Raw genomic sequence first — 22964 nt, 5'->3', positions numbered from 1 at the left:
GAAAGCATTCTTGAACAAACAGACTCACAGAGGGACAGACAGTCATTTCTATAATATATAGCAAGATTATAGATGACGTACGCAGCTTTATGGAAACAGAAATAGAAAATGTTTCTGCCTCCAAGGTGCTTCCATTTCATTTGGATAGAAACAAGACAAACAATTTTAGGGTTATGCATGTGAAAAGTGGAAGTATACACTCAGGGGAGCTCAGGAATAGGAGTGGATTTTAACCAGCTTAACAAGGGGAAATTCTGCTCTCCAAACCCATCTCCTTGCCCCTGCTCAAAACTGTCAGTCTTGGAAGGAATAATCTCACAACTTGATCAGAAAAAATATCTATTGTAGTCAATGGTATCAGTGTAAGCACAGTGGTGCATCAGTTTACAGAGGCAGGGGCTAACATACCAACCATCTCTAAAGGAAATACTGAAGCAGGCTGAGGAGCCATGTTAATCTTCCTGTAAGGAATGCAAACAGTCTGAATGACATAGGGAAGAGTGTCTTTGTCCAAGTCTAGAAAATCAGTAAAATAACATTTAAATAAATGCACTGCTGGAATACTATCTTTATCAGATGCAATTAATAGGAAATAAGAAATGTAAAGTTAAAATATTTATGATACTTTTCTAAATGTTGAATTCTGGCATTGAGATACATATTTCCTCTGATCAGTTCATGATACTGATCCTTCCTGGCACTAACTTACGTGTATTCTGTGACTGTGGTCATGTACAGCCCCTGTCCTTTTCCTCCCAAATCCCAATCCTGAGTTTGGTAGAGACCTTAATCTTGTAGATGGATCCCCTGGGAAAACGTGGATGCCTACGCACAGTCTAATAAACAAATAGGATACCGCATGGGCTGCCTGACCATTGTACAGGTCCCTTTTACAGTAATCAGGTCAGGATAGAATCTATCATTCTCCTCCATTCTCACTAAATCTAAAGCCAAAGATTCTGTTTGTTGCGCCTATACATTTATTTTTTTTAATCTCATTGTAAATAATTAACAATAATGAAGATTATTTAAAACTCACTACTGACCAAGTCCTGAACAGATATCAGCATTAGCAATCAATAGCTCTATAATGCCCTCATTGAGAGTTTAACATGGCCTAACAATGTAAATATAGTCATAAAAATATTCCTCTCTGATTTAATACTACCACTGCTAGGGGTATAGAAACAAGAAAAAAGCGTGGTATCAATCAATAATAATCAAATCCCAAAGAAACCATTTCTGCTTAGCTGATATGAAAATACTGTTATAATATTGCACCACAGTGGTGGCTGTTCATGTCCTTTCAATTTGGTTAATCAAGTTTACATGGAGGTTTTATACTGATCCTTAAGGAAATGCTGCAGGGAATGGCAAAAGCTGATGAGGTGTTATTTGATTATTATTGTGATCCAGAGATTGTAGTTTTGGTGGGTGTGAGCATGTGGCTAGGGCAATGTGGCTACAATTATTGCCTGGAGCCTTTGGGTACTATCACAAAACATATTCTTCTTATTATTATTATTATTTTATTATTGTATTTATTTTATTGTTATTTTCAGGACCACAGCTATAATTATGAATTTGGCAGACTTATCAGCACTTCTTTTCCAGGAGGTATATAACATACTATAAAATCTTGCTAAATCCTGAAACTCAGCATTGAAAGTGTAAGCCTCAGGCAGTGTTTTTGCACTTTTATTTTGTTAAGTAGCCTGTAAGTCATATGAATAAAAATTAAAAACAAAAGTTTTATAGTTTTCAGCATTAGCGTCCCTGCTGATATAACTCAATATCAGCCAACAGTTAAATGAAATTTTGTATCCAACTTGTCAGGTTTGTATTTTTTTTTTCATTATCATTTTTTTAAATAAAAAAGAAGCTTCTTCAGTTCAAAATGAATAAGAGCAGGGCCCCTGGGCAAGACAGGGAGGACTGGCTCTGTGCCCCCAGAAAGGCAGTTGCCTCCTTTCTCACCCCACTCCCTGACCTGAGTCATTACTTCTCATTAAACATATTATACATATTTTATTGTATAAGGTCTTTTTGTCCATGTTTGGAGTGCTAGAAGCTGAGAGTGGGCAAGAGAGGATGGATACTTTGATAATTTTCCATTTCTGTTTATCCCATCTGAAACATCTGGCACTGGCTACTATTAGAAGTCAGGCTACTGGTCTGGATGGACTTTTGGTCTGACCCAGTATGACCATTCGTATGTTCCTAAACCTGTGCTCAGAAATGAAAGAAGAAGGAAGTCTTTGAAGATCCTGACTCAAAAAGACATGACATTTTGGACTCTTCTTTCATTTTTGTTGAGAAACTATTTGAAGATGGATAATGATAGATAAAATACCATAGAAACTTTCTGTGGAATTCATTACTGTTTCAAAGGCTACTCGAACTACACTTAAAATCCTCATCTAGGTTCCCCTTAAGTAAATGTTTTGAGAAATGCACTTCTAGCCAATCTAACGCTATCCTTAGTATTTTCACGATTTTTTTTAAAATCTGATGAACCATCAGAAGGAGAAAAGGTAATCTACCAGAGCACTGAAAAACAGATACAGAAACATACCCAGTGACTGCTAGCTAAAATGCTTTACAGTGTTTTTCTTATTTAATGTCATAATTAGAAATTATTGCCTTCATAGTGATTCTGCTGACTTTGTTTAACCATTTCAGTTCACAATTTTACGCTGAACAGACATTTAAATGTTTTCAGACATCAAAGAGCACCATTCTGCATAGTTAGTTCATCTGGACAAATGTATCCCAGATATAACTTTACTGATGTTAACAATGTTACACTGGTGATAAATTTGGCACAACGAAATATTTTATTGAACTCATGATCTAACTCACTTAATTAATTTTGTTGTGTGAAACCAATATTTTACAGTGTATTTTCCCTCCTGTCACTTACTAAAGCAGGACTTGCTGTGAAGCATATGATAGAAGAGCTTGCATAAAGACTGTTCTGTTAGTGGGACATTATTACAGGTACATTCCACCCGAAGCATGGTGCCCCAGTTATCAATATAAGATGCTCTGCAGTCAGCACTTCCAGAGCAAGTCAGATCACCCTCGATTAAAGTTTCAAGGCAAGTTTTATCATCATAGCATCTTTTTGTCACATGTCTCCAGCATGTTGATTGAAAAACTTCATATTTTTTCCTGGAGGAAACATAGGAAACACACAAGTAAAACTTTGATATATTATTATTAAGACAACTTGAAGCAGAGCAACACACCCACCCACACACATACACACACACAAAACACAAAAGAAGCTAACTTGAAAATTACCAGAAATATGTTAGTAAAAGACATTTTTAATCAGAAATTTCTCTATGAATGCTGACGATGGGTCTAGTAAGGCAGTAGCTTTCTGTATGAAAGCAAGAGGAGAGGAGAAAAAAGGAAAGGGTGTTTTCATGGTATGAAAAGCTCTCCTCAAAAAGGTATCTGTCACTCATTCAGGCACTTGTCAGGATTTAATGTCTCCTGAAATCCCTTTTCTGTCAAATTCTCTACAGTTCCAAATACAAAAGCTCTCCTGGTTATCTGACTCCATCCTTGGGATGTCATGGTATCAATAGGCCTGGTAGGGTGCAATAGACCCCCATCTCTACTGAATTTTTTTAAGTATAATGCTACAGAGCTGTATCAATAGATCCAAATTTTGCTTTCCTTAAACCTGTCTGATATCACTGACAACAATGGTGTTGTATAATTGTAACCAAGGGCAGAATCTGGGTTTCAGAAATGAATTTTTCTGAAGAAAATAAATGTTGATTCATTTACCAACAGCAGAGATTTTTCAGAGTCCAACAATAAGTGCTGAAAGTAATAATTATCTAAGGAGACATCCAGAGAAGACAGCTTTCAGCAAAGCAGAATTATCAGGATGGACATCACAATGAAACCAAAGCAAGTAAAATTCTAATGGATGTGGCAGATGTGTAAAATCATATGTCTAGGCGGAACAAACACTGAATTGGAGTGTTATAAGATAAAGACTATCTAATCCATAGAGCAAAACACTTTTCAGGCTAAAAACAAAACCAATTTAAAAAAACTCAGCCAACAGATATAATAACTATAAATCCACATTAGAAGAAGGTTAGCAGTGATCAAATTAAATGAGTAAGTAGGATTAACTTGGTTCTTCTTTCTGAGTTCAATGATCCCATTTGACAATTTATTTATTATATTGGTTGAGTAGAATAAATATAGCTCATGATGTGCCAATGTTTACCAATAAACATAGCAATTTTCTTAATAGGACACTGTTGTAAAACCCCAGATAAATATCTTTCTAATCAATATCTATTGTATTAAATATTAGTTGTTAGACCAGACTTGAATTTGCTGCACATTGATCCATTGAAATATAGCTGAAAACTACTATATTAATTAAGCACTGATGTCACAGGACTCTTAAAATAGCATGTCTGGCAAGGAATAGACTTATAAGGTTCAATGTAGGAACCAATTACACAGAACATATGTTATACAATTAAAGGCTTCTGTCAAAGTAGGTCTCATTTCTGTGTTAATGGCACAATCAGGTTCATAATTTATAGGAACAGCTAAATATAATCCATAGTGTAATTTTGATATCTATGTCTACTGATTGTTAATGTTTGCAAACCATTAATGTTCAAACAATAATGGGTAATACAACAAGTCTCTGCTAAATATGGTTTCCAGTTAGGCTCCTACTCACACAATTCAACCTGACGTAAAAAAGTGGAACCTCCACTTACGTTAATTTGAATAGAACCTGCTAGTACCAGAGCTGAATGTGATCCTGGGTCTCTTTAGTGGAGGTTAATTTACAGTTTAATTTATTAGATGAGTTTCAGGTCTTGTCCAATAGTACTAGAATGACGTAATTGAAAACTAAAGCAAGCCAGTTGCCGACAAAATAATGATCATATTTAAGTGGCACTGTCTGCACAGGCCAAGAGTCCAGCTGTTTCTCATTCAGATATTTTGTAAAATAAAGTGGAAATATATCCAAAAGTTGGTTCATTCTACAAGTGTTTGTTTATGGATGGACTGGGCTTTTCTCACATATAGAGGACTATCATCACATACACTCTGTTTGAAGGAGAAAAAGACAAAAAGAAAGAAATGAAAGTGCTTTCTTATTTAGACTGTTTTCCTTCTGCAATAATTGGGTGCAAAGGGTCAGATTACTGGGTTAATGGATAATTAATTTCACCAAATGAACTTTGCCCAGTCAGCATCATGCTTTGCACAACCTATGTGAAGGCAATGGCCATTCCCCAGGACAAAATCTGAAGTGAGTGGGATTGAAAATCCCGGATAATTTTCCATAATTTGTCTATTGAAAATTTGTTATGGGTGATGATAGACAAGACATATAAATCTCAGACTGAGTTTTCAAGGCTCATGATTGAAAAGAATCCTGCTAATTTACTTGTAAAATGAATGCAGCTAATATGGAAGTCTTTAGGAATCATAAGGAATTGAACCTACAGTGACATTTTTACAGTCACTTTTCAGAACAGATCCTTGTTTTCAGAAATGGCTTAAGTCTGTGCCATGTGACAAAGAATATATTAAATATTCCTTATTAGGGTAAAAAGTGAAAACAATCTACCTAAATATTGTAGCAAACTGACTAATTTATATGTTTTGCACTTTCCTTTCCTGGCCAGAATCAAAACTGCTCGTAGTGTGTCATACTCCCTATATTATCAGTAGTAGAATGATCTGAGATCTAAACCTCCTGTCATAGTGATGTTTTGAGAGTCCATTATATAGAGTGCCCAGATATCCAGGAATTTATTTTAATTGGGAAATTAAAAGATGGCAAACTTTTCCATTGCTCTTGCTTATAAAGTTTAGAAAAAGATTTCTCGGCAGGCATTCTTGTTCTCAGACACCAGCAATCATCAAATAACTATAATGAAAAAAATCTGTATGACTGTATCTAGACTGCCAAGTTTTTCTGCAAAAGCAGCTGCTTTTGTGCAAAAACTTGCCAGCTGTCTACACTGGCTGCTTGATTTTGCGCAAAAGCACTGATGTTCTACTGTCCAAAATCAGTGCTTCTTGCGCAAATGCTTTGACGTTCCCGTTTGGGCAAAAGCCTTTTCCGGAAATGTTTTTGCGCAAGAGGGCCAGTGTAGACAGCTAAAAACTGTTTTGCGCAAAAAAGCCCCGATGGCGAAAATGGTGATCGGGGCTTTTTTGCGCAAAACTGCATCTAGATTGGCACGGATGCTTTTCCGCAAAAAGTGCTTTTGCGGAAAAGTGTCCATGCCAATCTAGATGCTCTTTTCCGCAAATGCTTTTAACGGAAAATCTTTTCCGTTAAAAGCATTTGCGGAAAATCATGCCAGTCTAGACGTAGCCTATGTGTATAAAGAGTTATTATATTTATCACCTTTTTTCATTGTTATTGACACACATGTTACAAGGCAAAGGTTAAATAAAGTAATAATTCTTTTACTAACCTGCACAACTCATTGTCTTGACACTTGTGAATTACATTTAGACAAGATGGAGGGGGAACTATGTTGACTGCACATGGCTTGCCATGAAGAAGTTCTTTGGCCTGCTGACAGGATTCATCAGGCTGTGCACAGTCGCAAAATGTCAACATCTGGGCAACATTAAAAGGCATATTTTGATAGAAGAACCTTATGGCTGCTCGGCATTGTTCCATGTGGCACTGCTTTCTGGTTACTGAACAAACTTTGAGGTACAGAGATAACTGTTTATTGCATATTTCATCTTCAATGCATTCCTTGTTTACATCAAAACAGGTTCCATTCTCTGTGTACTCTAAAAGAATAATATTTTTTTAAAGAATACGTAAAGGTAAATATAAAGTCAAATCTAGTGGCTATTTTTTGTGCTTCTGGATTCTCACTGAAGCCCCTGGGAGTCATCTGCACCAACTGTTGTAGGATCAAGTCTTAACAAAAAGAAAATGTTCTAAAAATTAGGGCTGGTTCAAAAATTGATACACATTAGAACAATATTTTCCCCTCCTCCATTTCCCATTTTATTTGTAAATACTTTGAACTTAAATTAATCTACCAGCTGTAGAGACAACCATGTGCAAGATAATTCTAAGTTATTTCACTATTCATTAATAATAAAATGTTGGAGATGATTATGGGGATATGAAGGTTGAAAAGGTGAACTCTAGAAGACCTCGTAAGGTTTCTCTACAGCAATGTAAATTTCAGTCTAATGGTCAAATACCCATCCTTTTGCAATCAAGGGAAGTTTTGCCGTTGAATTCCCCAGGGTTAGAATTTGGCACCAAAATAATTATTTTCATAATATAGCACTGCTATTAAGCAGGATACATGAAAGTTAAGGTTATTTTGTAGAGCTGAATAATGAACATGTCAATAAGTCTCAGGGACATATGGCATTTTGTGCTTTGGAGCATACTATAACTGCTTTTCAGAAATTTAAGCCTGAATGACCTTATCTCTTTATTTCTCAGAGATTTGAGCTTTGATGAAGTCAACCTTCTGGAATGGCATGAGACACTGCCAGGCAACCTTAACTCTGCCTTAAAGATGTTTTTTGTTATCTGAAACACTGCCGGTGAAATCCTGTCTCCATTAAGTTAATGGACACTTTGCTGTACACCTAAATGGAGCTAGAACTGCTGCCATAGAAAGTAAGCTCTTCATTTTTGATTACTTCATTTGATTAGTTATTCATCTGTGAAGCCCCAGTGCTCTTTGCGTATTATGTTTATAAATTGTAATATCAAAGTCAGGGTCCAGTCATGCAAACTCCTGTCTCCTGCTGAGTATTATTTCAGAGTTTGCAGCACCTCATATAGGGCACCCTGGATTTGATCTTTATTTGCAATTCAAAGTATATGGACATACCACAGTGTTGTGACTGTTGATAAATAAATACTATTAGTGTATTTTTATTACAAAAATTCCTAATGCTATCATTTTAATAGTTACATCTATAAGAGTGAGTTATCTGTCTTTACTATTACTTATCCACCTTGTTATAACCATTGTATTTAAGGGATGTGGAAACTAATTCAGATAAAATTAGAACAATCCTTCTGCTGCTGAAACTTGCATCTATTCTTAAACTCAGATTTGAAGCTAGCCCTTTTATGTTTTGAAATGTTCAGCTCATTTTTTACAATTTTGTATGGGACAAAATGAGAAGAATTGCCCCTGGCTTAAATGGGATCAGGATTTTTTTTATTGTGAACTTCTGCATTCTTAACTGAACAGAAATCTATCTCAAAATCTTTGGGGTTCTCATTAAATCTCTTATTTTAAGTATGTTTGTTAAATATTATTATTTAATATATTTGCAGCTCCATTGCCCACTACCACCAATGGAAACAAAAACCATAAACATGATTTATACATTAATAAAATAAATTCAAATTTACCGAGTTTGGAAAGAGCAGATAAGTTCCATTGTAATTTAGTTTCCATGTTAATATTATCTAGAAGAAGAAAAAATACATACAGAGAATATATATATAACATTGATATATTATGGTGTCAACTTGGTTGTGAGCTTTAATGTAAAACTTTATTGGCTATATTGCTAGCATAGCCTTTAAATAAAAATAAAGAGAAAAGATAAATTAGTTTTGTCAAATAGGCTCATCAATTTGTTTACAAACTATAAAAGCTTTGTTATATTTATTTAGAGATATTAAAGCACACGTTGCACAGGATCTTTCTTTATTGCTTTTGACAACATCACCCTCCTCTCTGAATATGAGGCCTAAAAGTTTGGGATCTCAGTGAGAACTCTTGGATGCTCAGCACCTCTGTTAATCAGGTCTCTTCTGATTAAATATAATTATGATAGCTTAAATTTATGAATAGATACACCGTTTAAAAATATTGACCATTAACAGTGCATTCATTTCTATGTAAAACTCTACCAATTATTATTAATTGTTGTTATTAATATTTAGTAGTAGCAGTGAGGGACAGTAGTTACTGGTTCATCAGTAAATGTTGATTCTCTGGACAGAAATTGTTTCATTGACTCTGTTGCAGATGTGGTGAAACTCTCACTGCAGTATAGTTCCACAACAGGGAGCTTGCCAACCCCCACAGCCCTCAGTGTCTTGGGCTTGATTGATTCTATGACATCAGAGCCAGCTCTGCCAGGTGGACAGTCCCAGGGCTAAGGATCCAAGTGACAGAAGGGTCCATGGCTCTGGGGCAGCTTCCCCATGCCAGTGCTTCCAGGAGCCCTTTTCTATAGCTGGGAGCCTGGAAGCACTGGGAACCCTGACTCTCAGAGCAGTCCACACTCAGGGGATTGCCTTGGAACTACAGACCCTGGGAATCCAGCATCCACCGAGCAGAATTGACTTTTTCATCAGTTCCACTGCAAAAATGTAAATTTCATTCAGCCAAGATTGGACAGGAGAGCAAATTTTGTTTTGGAAATATGCAGACATGTTTCTGAAATAACTTTTTTTACTTTCTCTTTCCAGATTGAACCGAAGTAAATATTTTTCTTACTTTTGGTCCAGACTCCCAGCCAAAAAATTAATTATTTCCTTATCTATTGTAGTAGCAGTCAGGACCTGAATTGTTTTGTTCTACATGCCATACAAACACACATTAGGAAATTATTTCTTTCATTCAAATTATGATTTCACTTGCCACTTGATAAGATGTTTAAATTATTCACATACATTTAATCAGCTTCCTAGAATTCTCCTACCCCCCCCCCCACTTCAGCTGCAAATAAGTAATAAAAATATACAAACAGTCCCACAAATGTTATCATACTGGATTTAAATTAGTATATAAGGGCACAGTTTAGCACAGCTTTTGTGTTGTAATAAAACATTTTTTTCTTGTAAAGATATTTCTGAATATCACTAACCTGGATGAATGCCCTGATTTCTTTCATGATCATAGTCTTCTTTTCTAGTGGCAGAAGCTGGAGTCTCCTGTGCATACTGTAAACAAGTATTATTAAAGATACTATTCCATATTTTAGCACATCTTTTTTGAACTGGTTCTGAACACTTGCAGTTCCCCAGCACTGTTTTTCTCAGTTCCTTCCATGCTGACAAACATTGTTGCCCGACCATCTGGAGACTGCATTTTGCCACCTCTGCTCTGCATACCCTTTGGAAGTTCTTATACTTCATAAAGCAGTTGTGATCTTCTCGACAGCTTTGTTTTGCAATACTGCAGTCATTTTCGGATTCCCCAATGCGTTGTATACTTTTGGGTTTTGAGTGTGACATGAAGCTTAATTGGTTATCTGGGCTTAGTGAAGGCTCCAAATGCCCTGTACAGATAGATTTTGACAAAGACATATGTTGGGAAATCCATATGTAAGGTTGAACCCTATATATTCTTGTAAAGTTATATCTAAACAAATTTGTGGACAAAGTTAATTCACCTAAGAATCAGTACAATAAACTGAATTATACAACACTGATTATGGCAGATGATGCCTAAGGAAGTTGCTAAATAGCATGTAATTACATAATGATTTCAGGTTCTTGCAGATTACTAAATCTTCTTAATGTGTACTATGTTCCTAAAAGTCTGTAAACTGTAACCTGTGCTCTATTTTAGCACATAAATGGACATGAGATTATATACACAGAGCTCTCACTGAAATTACTGCCCATATCATGATACAAGTATGGTCTATGGACAAAATTCAGCCCAGATGCAACTCCATTGATTTCATTTAAATTGCACCAGAGAGTAATTTGGCCCCAAGTAATTAAGCAAGAGGGTCTAATCATCCTCCCATTTGACTGAGGCAAAACAATAATCAGTTTCACAGTATCAGACTTTAGACTTCCAATCCTGCCATGCTGTGTAAGGAATGCAAAATCAGACACTTAACATTTACCTTATTATCTAATTTGATTTGACATTCCATGTGTCAAATCCTGTGGTCTTTATTCAAGGAGACTTCTCTTTGTGTCAGTCTCCAAATTTTACTTATACTCAAAGGCTATGTCTTCACTACAAGTTCTTCCATCAGAAAATATGCTAATGAGGGGCTCATTAACAAAAGTTGTGACATCATTAGCATATTTTTGCCGGTTTTTTTTGAACAAGGAGTTTTTGTGCAAAAAGAAGCAGTTTGGAGGGGGGGGGGGTTGCGCAAAAACCCTGTTTTGCACAAAATCCTTATGCCCGTCTCAGAGAGACATAAGGATCTTGTGCTAAACAGGGTTTTTGTGCAACCTCCCCCCCCCCCACACACACACTGCTTCTTTTTGCACAAAAACCTCTTGCACAAAAAGAAATGGCAGAAAATATGCTAATGATGTCATGACTTATGCTAATGAATCCCTCATTAGCATATTTTTTGCCAGAAGAATTCACAGTGAGGACGAGGCCAAACAAAGATTGCTGAATTGAGCCCCTTTACTTCAATGGGAGTTCAATAAGCACTGAAAAATCTATATGTAATTCTATATGCCATTATATGCGCTACAATATTTAGGCTTATCAGATCAGGTTAAATAAAGAGTTTTCAGCTTTAAATTATAATTTCCTGATTTTGGTATTATTGATTTTAGAAAAAGCAATTGAACATAATTTTCATAAATATTTGGGCATGTGAATACAGTAGAACCTCAATGTTTACAAACACCTCAAGAAAAGATAACAGATACAGACTAACATGGCTGCCCCTCTGAGACTTGCACAGAAAATATATTTTGTTCTAACTCTGAACAAAACATTATGGTTGCACTTTCAAAATTGACCACTGAATATGACTTTATACAGCTTTGCAGCTTTACTATGCTGAAGAAAAATGCTACTTTCCGTATTTTACACTTAACACAGCACTCTACTCTATTTGCTTTTTTTCTTCTGTCTCTGCTGCTGCTTGATTGTGTACTTCCAGTTCCAAGCGGGAAGGGTGATTGATTAGTCATAGAATCATAGAATCCTAGGGCTAGAAGACACCTCAGGAGGTCATCGAGTCCAGCCCCCTGCTCTAGGCAGGACCAATTCCAACTAAATCATCCCAGCCAGGACTTTGTCAAGCTGAGACTTAAAAACCTCTAGGGATGGACATTCCACCACCTTCCTAGGTAACCCATTCCAGTGCTTCACCACCCTCCTAGTGAAATAGTTTTTCCTAATATACAACATACACCTCCCCCACTGTAACTTGAGACCATTGTTCCTTCTTCTGCCATCCATCACTACTGAGAACAGCCTCTCTCCGTCCTCTTTGGAACCTCTCTTGAGGAAGTTGAAGGCTGCTATCAGATCCCCCCTCACTCTTCTCTTCTGCAGACTAAATAAGCCCAAATTCCTCTGCCTCTCCTTGTAGATCATGTGCTCCAGGCCCCTAATCATTTTTATTGCCCTTCACTGGACCCTCTCCAATGAGTCCACATCCTTTCTATAGTGGGGGGCCCAGAATTGAATGCAATACTGTAGATATGGTCTCACCTGTGCCAAATAAAGGGCAATAATCACTTCTCTAGATCTACTGGTAATGCTCCACCTAATGCACCCTAATATGCCATTAGCCTTCTTGGCTACAAGGGCACACTTTTGTCTCATATCCAGCTTCTTATCCACTGTAATCCTCAGGTACTTTTCTGTTGAACTGCTACCTGGCTAGCTAGTCCCCAGCCTGTAACATTGTTTGGGATTCTTTTGTCCCAAATGCACTTGTCCTTGCTGAACTTTATCAGATTTCTTTTGTCCTAATGCTCTAATTTGTCTATATCACTTTGGACCCTATCCCCACCCTCCAACATATCTACCTTTCCCCCTAGCTTAGTGTCATCTGAAAATTTGCTGAGAGTGCAATCCATCTCCTCATCCAGGTCATTAATAAAGATATTGAACAAAACCAGCCCTAAAACCGGCCCTAGTAAGTTCATAACTCTGCTGTTAGTAACTCTGAGGGTCTCCTGTATTTTAGAAAAGGAAAAATAACATTAAAAAGTCTGTTGGGGGTTTTTTAGGTTTGAGATACACTTACAAGAATCAGAAACTATAACAGACCTCCTTATGATGAGAGATTATATTCTATCTTCAAACATAGTTAAAATTCCCTTTCCATTATTTTCTGTCATTGGGGCATCAGGTACAATAGTTACCTTTTGTAATGGTACATTGTTTCTCCAGCAACAGTTTGGTGCTACAAAAACCATCTTTGGTGCAGATACAGTCTTTAAATTGTGGATATTGGTCAGCTAGGAATTGGATGGTTGTATTACAGCCAACTGAATCTTTTGCCTTGCAGCTATTACCTAGGTTTGTCATCAAGAATATAATTGTGTTAACACTTATTCAACAAGGCCACACAAGACAAGTCAGTTGCAGTGCAATAAGAGAAAGAAGGGTATTGTTTCAAAATATATCATAATTCACAAATTGGGATGACATGATGAAAGTATGGGTATACTTCTGCCTTCATTTACGCTCATGCATATTTTTGATCTATTGCCAAAATGTCTGTTATAAATTTTCATTTTGATGGCATGTAATGTGTTTGTTACAACTACTTTTGACAGAAATTGAACATACTTTACTATATTTTTGGCTTAAAAATACAGTATACTTATTAGGTCAGATTCACTAGTGGCTCTACAGTGATGGTAACCAAGCAAACATTTCTGGGCTGGATCCCAACAGGAAGACCACCAGTGACAGAGGACACAGTGGAACAAAACAGCTACAATTTGTGGTCACAGTAGGAATAGAGGAAGGAGACTGTGAGAAACTCATTTAAGTTAAAAGTGGACTCTCAGCTTTAGGGGCTACAACTATGGAGTGAAAGGATATAGTGCACTCTCTCAGGATTTCTGCAATGTGGACTCCAGTCAAATAAAAGGTCTGTAGTTTAAAAATAACCAGTTTGTGGTGGACTCCAGCCAGAACTAGGCAATGATCCATACTTTTCCTCAAAGTAAATTTGTTTGGGATAAAGGAGACTTATGACAAGATTTAAAAATGTACATCGGCACCTAAAGATACAAATAGCTATCTAGTGACATTTACAAAAACACCTTTTCAGGGTAGGTGCCTAACTCCCATTGTTAGTTGCCTAGTATGCTTAGTCGTTGTTATAAATCCCAGCAGGAATAATATTTTTTCAAAAGTGCTTTAATGATTTAGCAACTTAAACTCCGTTTTCAAGGTTGACTTAGGCACTTTGAAGCCTCCATCCCTCTGAAAGTCGACAGCACTTTGTCTCCAAAATACCTAATCACTTCTAAAAATGAGACGTGGGCACTTCTAAAAGTGTATCCATAAGGATTTATTTTCACTGTTAGGCACTAAATACCTTTGCAAATCTATCTCCTAGCCACTAAAAGGGATTTATAGTATCCCGGAGATCACTGTCTCAAAAGCAGGTGTCTATAATGCTAATTGTACTCACCAGAAACAACTGAAGAGTGAGTGAGAAAGGTGAGACTTGCAGGAGCAGAAAACTCAGACTTCTCACTAGCTGGCTTTCAAGTATAAAGCTTCATAGCACAAGTACCAAGTATGATGGCTTGGCATTAGTGCATCTAGCAGCAAATGTGAAATCCATATAGCCTTCCCAGAATAATGATGACGAAGATAAAATATCTCCAAACCCTAGCCTCTTGAGAGGCAGGAAGAGAGTTAAAGGAGAGCACTAGGGATATTTTTGGCCACGAGTAATATCTGTAAGGCATTCAGCTAGCATGAAGATGATAGCTAAAGCTGATAGAGCTGTCAGATGTCTGAGCAAAATCCAGACTCTAGTGAAGTCAAAAATCATATGACAAAAATGGATTAAGCAGACTCTGTATACAGCACGTTTACTCTCAGTGCTGTTGTGTTTATATAAATGATGTTGATTCAGCAGTGGGATGAGTATGCTACATATTTTGATGCTGTTTTTAAATCTTTGTTCCTTTTATCACTGATCAGCTGAAGATAAAACATTGCAACTATTATATATATTTCAGGGTCACTTTGAAAAATGCTCTTTGATTTAGAAATCTAAGCATCATTTCAGCTTGAGCACCTACTAATGATTTAGCTTTATTTTTTTTGACTCTCTCTCATTCTCACACAATTTGTGCACAGATGACTGAAAGACATCTGAAAAATAGTTGAAGCTGGCACTTTCTAGGTGATAATCTGCCCCAGCCACATGTAGCATACCATCATTGTCAAAAGAAGTTTAAACAGAAATGAAGGACAAAATATGGTCCTAAATCTAGTTCACAAAGAAATACCTTGATGTGTGATGTTTTATGTCACTGGTAGGGCTAAGTCTTTGCACATACTCATAGTTTTACCATTTATCAGCAATGAAGATCACTCCAGACCATGCAAATGAAGTTTATATAGCATACCACCCCATCTTTTATTCTCTTTCTCCAAATCCACTATACTAAGAGAGCTAACACTGAATGTCCTCACAGAAGAAGTGAGTTTTTAGGATAGATTTAAAAAGAAATAGGTTGTTGAATGATTCAGAAGGGATTTTATGTGGTTGGTTCAAAACTATAATAAGTAGAAAGAGGGGAGAACTTTTTGACCTGAGCTATTAAAAAGTTCCAGAATTTTTAAAACAGAGATTAGGCTGAGTTTCAGGCTAACTGTATTACTAATAGTATTAAGACAAATATTACGTGCGTCTCCCCCAATAGCAAATTAATGGTATTTTATTAGAATAAGATGTACCTAGAATAAAGCTCCATCAACCTTTTGTTGTACTAGTCATATATATTTGAACTGGTGAAATGGTAATTGTTTTGTACCAAAGTATTTCTCTGCCATTTTTTCCCATTTTTTTTTCAAAAATATCAAAGATTTTCAATACATGAAAATGTTCCATCAAAGTTTTAACTTAAAACATCATTCTTCATTGAAAATATTTTCAAATAATCTTGTTGCTGGCTTTAATATGTATGTGTGTTTTATGTGTATAAACAATCCTGTAGTAAGTATTAAACTGTTTATAATAATGATGTTCCTGTTCCTTCAGGTAATAAACAGCACAGTGAGACTGATTTCCTGCTCTCATGTGGGTGAAAATCTGTGTTATACATTAAACAATTGAAGGAAGGTAAGTCATATTCAGCACCTGCAATGTTTTGTGTTACCATTCCCCAGAAATGATTCATTCTGACATGTTGATGCAAGTTAACTAGCAGCATTAATATGACACCTCTGCCTATTTCTTTTAGGCTTGTCAGAATATATTTACTTTCATGTTCTAATATTACTTCAGAATTATTCTAGGTGACAAATACGTTGCCTGAAGTGTACTACTACATGATTGCTGAATTACCAAAGATGATATTTTATTGGAAAATGATTCTCAAGTTTAGAATTCTGAGGGCTAAATTCTGGAATGGCTATTTAAGTTTTTACTCAGCTCTTATCTCAGCAAAATTCCCTGTGGATTAAACTTGAGTGGGGTTCACATTCTGATCTCTGAAACCGCATTTGGTGCATTGAAAATGAATTTCTAGGAGTGAAACTGAAAACTTCCCAATTATAGGCCTGATCCTGAAATTCCTAGGCCTGCAGTTATCTTTGATTCTGCTGTCATATGCACAATTTTTACACCTATGGAATCTCCTTGCACCAGTGAAGTCACTCCAGTTCTACATTCCTGTGAGACCAGAATTAAATGTAAAATATGGGCAAATAATTTTGTTGTATTGATATAAAACAAAAATAATTACAGTATACATTGTATCTGTTACCTGAAATATTACAGGCATCTTCAATTACGTTCCAGACACTTTCGCATCCATTTGCAGCACGAATGCATTGCTCTTTCAGATGCAGGCAGTCAGTGGTCTGGGAAGCAGACGTGTTTTGGAAGTATACAACTAATACTGGATAAAAGAAGACAATAATGATTAGCTGGTACTACAAGTAAATATTTGCCTCCTTGCATTTGTGCTTTGAATTGTATAATGTAATTTATTGTAGATTGTATGTCATGGCAAAAGAACTAGTTAGCTTTTTATTACTTAGCAATGTACAAAATTTTGTAATGTTCTTCTAAACCCTAAACAATTACGGTGATGCATTTACTGACTTTGCATTGATGCAACTCCAGTGCCTTAAGTTTGACCTAATGGGAGCTCTTAGGGTAAATCTAATTGTATTCAGCTGTGTTATTCATATTTGTGTTGGTATAAGTGAGCCCAGAATTTGACCCAAGATCTTCTGTCTTGCCCAACAGAAAAAACATTACACAAGCTTCCAAGTACAGGCAGTCCCCGGGTTACGTACAAGGTAGGGACTGTAGGTTTGTTCTTAAGTTGAATTTGTATGTAAGTCAGAACTGGTACATATTGTAGGGGAAACTCCAGCCAAACATTTCTCCAGAGCTCAGTTTTATTCTCCCACACCTCACTTCCCTCAGTCCTTTATTCTCAAGCTGAAGTATCTGCTGAGAAAAGCCGCTCCGCATCTCCCTGGTCTGCTGGGGGAGGCGCTAGCTTCGCGTCTCCCTGGTCTGCTGCGGGGAAGCAGCTAGTGCGGGGTTGCCTCACCCCGTTTGTAAGTTGGGATCCGATGTAAGTCGGATCCATGTAACCCGGGGACTGCCTGTAATACTTTCTTTGTCAGTTCATCAGTCCATAGCAATACAGACATATAAAGGCATTGCAGTCCTCAAATGAAGGGTTAAACTAAAGTGCAAGTATAAAAGTCAAAGGAGCACTGAATTTCACTTCCATTGCTGTTTGCTAACGCTAGATGCTACAGGATAAACATATCAAGCAATATTAAAGATTTTTGACAGCTGTAGAACTGGAAGATGATACAGTTTACTTCTTTATGACATACAGGCTGTGTCTAGACTGCAGGGTTTTTTCAAAAAAAGAAGCCTTTTTTCGAAAAAACTTTACCTGCGTCTAGACTATAGCCGCGTTCTTTCGAAATTAAATCGAAAGAACGCAGCTTTTCTTTTAATGGCAGTACTTCTCATTTCACAGGGAAGAATGCCTTTTTTCGAAAGTGCTCTTTCGAAAAAAGGCATCCTTGAATGCAAAGAGGGCTTTTTCGAAAGAGAGCATCCAGAATGCCTGGGCGCTCTCTTTCGAAAAAGCAGCTTGCTTTTTCAAAAGTACTGCTTGCCATCTAGACGTAGCCACAATGTTTCCTTCTATATATATTTTTGGGGGAATGCATGAATGTTGGCAAAAACAAAATTTCAAATTATTTTTCAGCATCACCAAATGCACTGAACTTTAAGCCCATTTTTGAACTGCAAAACTGAAGACTGAGGTATCAGTTGCATGGCAGAGGTTTATATCTAAATGGTTCCTGTTGCTTATCTTATCAACAGGAAATTAGATTGACCTTAGTGGAAGAGAAGAGACAGGTCTGGGTTAATGTTTTAATCAGCATTCCTATGATAAAACTGCCTTTACTACGATACCATGTTTTAATTCTTCTGTTAAATTAACTTTCAGACATTAATTTAGGGCTTGATCGGGCAAGAGGCTTTATGGGAATGGTTTCACTAGCAGTTCCTCAGAGGATCAGCGATTACTATTCATTCCAGGTGACATTCATGGAATTCTATATGGGCATTCAAAGAATGCTCTGTGGTCCTTAGCCTCAGCAGTGGTAAAAGGACAAGGAATGTGATCTAGGGGCTTGCCTAGGCACTCTGCACTGGGATGACTTTCACACATTTAGCAAGGTTCAGTTAGAATGCATCTACACTGCACATATTTGTGCACAGATGACTGAAAGTTGAAGCTGGCACTTTCTAGGTGATAATCTGCCCCAGCCACAATACCATCATTGTCAAAAGGAGTTTAAACAGCTTGAAATAAGATTTGCCATTTGAGCTACTCAAGTTGTGTATCCTATTTCGATCTTATTTCAAAATAGCTTCTTTCTAAATTTGGTGCTCTCTACACAGTGCCAAATTTAGAAATAACCCACTATTCCCAAAATCCCTTATTCCTCGTGGAATGAGGTTTACAGGGATGTCAGAATAGCAAGTTCGAAATAACGGGCTTGCTGTTAAGACATGGGATAGCTATTTTGGGATACTCTGGTATCCCAAAATAGCTTTGCAGTGTAGACATAGCCTAAGAGAACAATTTTAAGCAATTTGTTCTGCTTAATGATAATGTCATGCATTGTGAAAATGGTGCTCTGCTGTGAGGTATTGTTATTACTACAGGGAGCATTAACATTTAACTTGCCATCACCGACAGGTGCATCAACATTTAATATCTCATTAGAGATGTCACATACTTTTATCTTAATGCTAATCCAGCTGGTATGGAGAAAAGGAATAATCACCCAATTATGTACAACCTTCCCAGCTACTGGATCCAGTCTGAGCTCATAGCCAGGATAGCTATTCCACTCAGTACAGCCCATTCAGTCATTTTTCTGCAGCTGTTATTCAGTCTCAAGGAACCCAAGCCTGGCCCTTGGACAAGGGATAACTTCAACTGACATATATAGCAGCTGTGATCCTGAGGTCTATTCATATTGGTCTTTCCAGTTGTGAAGTCCTTTGTACCTGTGCATTTAGACCCATTGCCGATTTGAAAGCACTTGTCGCCCACTTTGATGGGATAAGCCAGTGACGATGCAAGATGACAGAAACTCCTCTGGGAAGGGGGGTCTAAATGAATGGACAATTTTTACATTATCCTGTTCCCGCTGTTGGGGTGATGGAATCTTAAGTTAAGTCTCTGACTGTGTTCTGCACCACTAAAGCTCTGTGAATGTGGGCTCTGTGTCTTTAATCCCTCTCTTGCTGATTTAGCCCTTCAGAACTGTTCCTTGCACATGAACAGCTGTGAGTTGGGAACAGGGAACAGCCAGGTACCAGCTCAGAGTTTCTTCTGGTGCCTATTAAACTGAGCTGCCCTTTCAAAATCAAAACCTTTAAAGCCATTCACCCCATTAAAGCGCTTTGCCATGTCTAATGACGGCAGCTCTCCACTGTACTCTGAAATGTTTGAGCCAGTAGCTTTCTGAAGTGCAATACACCCACCTCATTTTATTAATTTCTTTCTGCATTTGTGCAGCCTGTAGTGGTTGTGATGGTTAGTAGTGGACTCCAGATATTTTAGATATTCATGCAGACTGTCCCACCAGCAATCATTTCTCTTAGTGAACCACTTCTTTTAGAAGTGGAGCTAGATTACAACTTCTTTTAGAAGTGGAGCTAGGTTACAACTAATGCAATTAATATGATGTATATCAGAGTAGCACATAAAGACCTCAAACAAAATCCATATTTCATTGTGCCTGGTATTGTGCATACATGTGGTAACAGACTGGCCTTTCCCTAAACAATTTACAATTTAATCAGAAGGCTAGAGAAAGGAAATGATGTTGTGTCCAACTTAAAGATAGGAAACTGAGTCACAGAGAAATTAAATTACTTGCCCAAAGTCACAGAAGAAATCTCTGACAGAACTGGATCTAGATCTCCTGAATCTTTGCCCAATACTTTAGCTATACAAAAGTGACACAGAAAAAAGGAAGGTAGGCTATAAAAGGGAAGAATATTGCAGACATAAAAATCTAGACAGGAATTCTGAAGCTAGAGCTCAGACAAATAATTAATGGGAATGTTGTTATAAACAGCAGAGTTAGTCTGTAACTGGAAAAACTTTTAAAAAATAGTTTAGCAGGACATTAAAGACTAACAAAACAAGTAGATGGCATCATGAGAAAGACAACACACAGATACCTGTTGGAGAACACTTTAACCTGCCCGGGCACTCATTAATGGATCTCAAAGTCAGAGTGTTGTTTCAGACCAATTCCACAAGCCAAATACACAAGAAAGGGTTGGACCTTAACTTCATTTACAAGTTTGATTTCTATCTTATTTATGCTTGGATCTGGACTTTCAATACTCCAGTCATCTGAAGAAGTGGGTTGTACCCACAAACACTTGTGATACCATCTACATGTTTTGTTAGTCTTTAAGGTGCTGCTAGACTTATTCATTTTTAAAAAAGTTTTTCCAGCAGAATAAGAAATTAAATGGCTTTGATAATACTGTTATACACAATGGGAAACTGAAGGATATAAATGAACAGGAACAAAGAATTAAATGCATAGGAGCATTTATGTCATCTTATTCTCTTCTATCAGCTTCCTATATTCATTGATTTTTCTTTTTCCATTCACATCCCCTGGGAAATGTCAATAACTGTCCTTACTACCTGCACTTACGCTTTCCACTCAGCAAACAAGGTCTGTTTGTTCAGACAAGGGTTCCCATTTGCAGGTCTTCTTGATGACTGACTTTCTTATCAGTGCTCAAGCTAGGTCACAAAACAACACGCTGGTTCCTGCGCCGTATTTACAGACTTGAGACTATTGCCAGGGCCGGGCTCGAATAAGTTTGTTAGGGGCCATATTCAGCAAAGCAAAGCCCGAGAGGGTGAAGTGAGCGCTCATCCATCCCTTACGGTTGTCCAGCAGCAGCAGGAATCAATAAAAAAAGGGATCAAACCAGGTAGGAAGAAGGGAAAGGGAAAGTCGTCTGACACACGAAGCATCAAACAATGGTGTGGAGAGAATTAGACTCACTTCACAGACATGCTCACCAGAGAGAGCGGATTTGACCAGACTTCTCAAACCAGAAAGGACCAAATACAGATCTATGGGGGGGGGGGGGGACACTCCGCTGTATTCAGTTCAAGTCCATGCCCCGTTTTCAAGGTGCTATTTGACGATGTTCTGTTATTGCCCACGCTGCTAGCAAGGGCTGGCTCGACTAGATCCCTGTGCTCAGAGTGAGCCCTCTGGGTCCCAAAGGGAAAGCTGCTTTTCACCAGAGAGCCAGGCTGCTCCCTGCTAAAAACGAACAGTCCCCATCCCGTGCACAGGCGGGAGCTGTAGTCAGAACCGCGGCCAGCCCAGGCGGGAGGTGACCAAGCGGGGGTGCCTCAGCGGAGCGATTCGGGCACAGGGAGGGGCCAATCCCTGAGAGAGCCGTGCACACAAGCGCGCGGTGCCCCTGCGCGCTGCGGGGAGTCTGCAGGTGAGGCCGGGCCAGGGAGGGGCCGGGCGGTGCAGGCGGAGGAGCTGCAGAACTCGGCTGGCCGGCAGCAGTTTGTGCCTCCTCCCGAGCACGCCCAAGCCGGGAGAACTTACCGAGGAACAGCAGCGAGCTCATGGTGCGCGTGGGGCTGCCGGAGTCGAGCGCAGGCGACGCACACGCCGGCTGGAGTCTCGGGCCGGTTTCAGCACCGCTGGTGGCGGAACAGCGCCCAGCTGCCAGCCCCGCCCGGCGATTGGGCAGCGGGCGCCGCCTCGGCAGAGCGCACCGAGCCCAGCCCCCTGCGGACTCCGGCTGGCCCGCGCAACAGGTGTGGCGGGAGGGGACGTGGGTGGGAGGCGGGTCGCTGAGCGCGCGGGCTTCGCTGCCGCTTCCTCTGGATCCCGCGCCGCTTACCCCCGAGGGCCACGCGGCCGGCGGCGGGTTTCAAACCGGATCGTCCCCGGGCCAGTGAGCGAGCGGGCCTGTGCAGCGAAGCCCAAGTTACTTTGCAGAGTTGCAGCCGCTGGCGGAGAGCGAGCGGAAGGAAGGCAGCAGCGGCGGGGCAGGAATGCGAGTGCCAAAGGGGCGGACCTGCCACAATTTGAGGCATGCAGGCAGCTTATAGACTCATAGACTCATAGACTTTAAAGTCAGAAGGGACCATTATGATCCTCTAGTCTGACCCCCTGCACAGTGCAGGACACAGAATCTCGCCCACCCCTCTTAGAATAATCCTCTCACCTATGTCTCCCATATTGAAGCCTTCAAATACTTTGAAGGTCCCAAGATGCAGAGAGTCCTCCAGCTGTGATCTGCGCCCCATGCTACAGAGGAAGGCGAAAAATCTCCAGGGCCTCTGCCAATCTACCCTGGAGGAAAATTCCTTCCCGACCCCAAATATGGCGATCAGCTAAACCCTGAGCATGTGGGCAATACCCACCAGCCAGACACCCAGAAAT

The 22964-nt window shown here is 38.7% G+C and overlaps 1 protein-coding gene across 1 annotated transcript in view; it reads right to left on the bottom strand.

The window, feature by feature from the left end:
- The window catches only part of GFRAL (GDNF family receptor alpha like), a 31829-nt gene extending 9689 nt beyond the window's left edge, over nt 1–22140 (bottom strand). Inside the window, exons 1-9 of the mRNA XM_089776923.1 lie at nt 22119–22140; nt 16718–16852; nt 13118–13270; nt 9898–10311; nt 8429–8485; nt 6492–6822; nt 2920–3174; nt 979–994; nt 409–481 (exon numbers count right to left, since the gene is read on the bottom strand). Of these exons, the coding sequence (XP_089633049.1) occupies nt 409–481; nt 979–994; nt 2920–3174; nt 6492–6822; nt 8429–8485; nt 9898–10311; nt 13118–13270; nt 16718–16852; nt 22119–22140 (1456 nt within the window). The remainder of the gene's footprint in view (nt 1–408; nt 482–978; nt 995–2919; nt 3175–6491; nt 6823–8428; nt 8486–9897; nt 10312–13117; nt 13271–16717; nt 16853–22118) is intronic.
- Nucleotides 22141–22964: the final 824 nt, after the last annotated feature.

This window comes from Pelodiscus sinensis, chromosome 3, assembly GCF_052426305.1.
Source record: "Pelodiscus sinensis isolate ZL-2025 chromosome 3, ASM5242630v1, whole genome shotgun sequence".
NCBI lineage: Eukaryota > Metazoa > Chordata > Testudines > Trionychidae > Pelodiscus > Pelodiscus sinensis.
The sequence above is the reverse complement of the archived record's forward strand: the minus strand, read 5'-3'. Positions and strand labels throughout refer to the sequence as shown.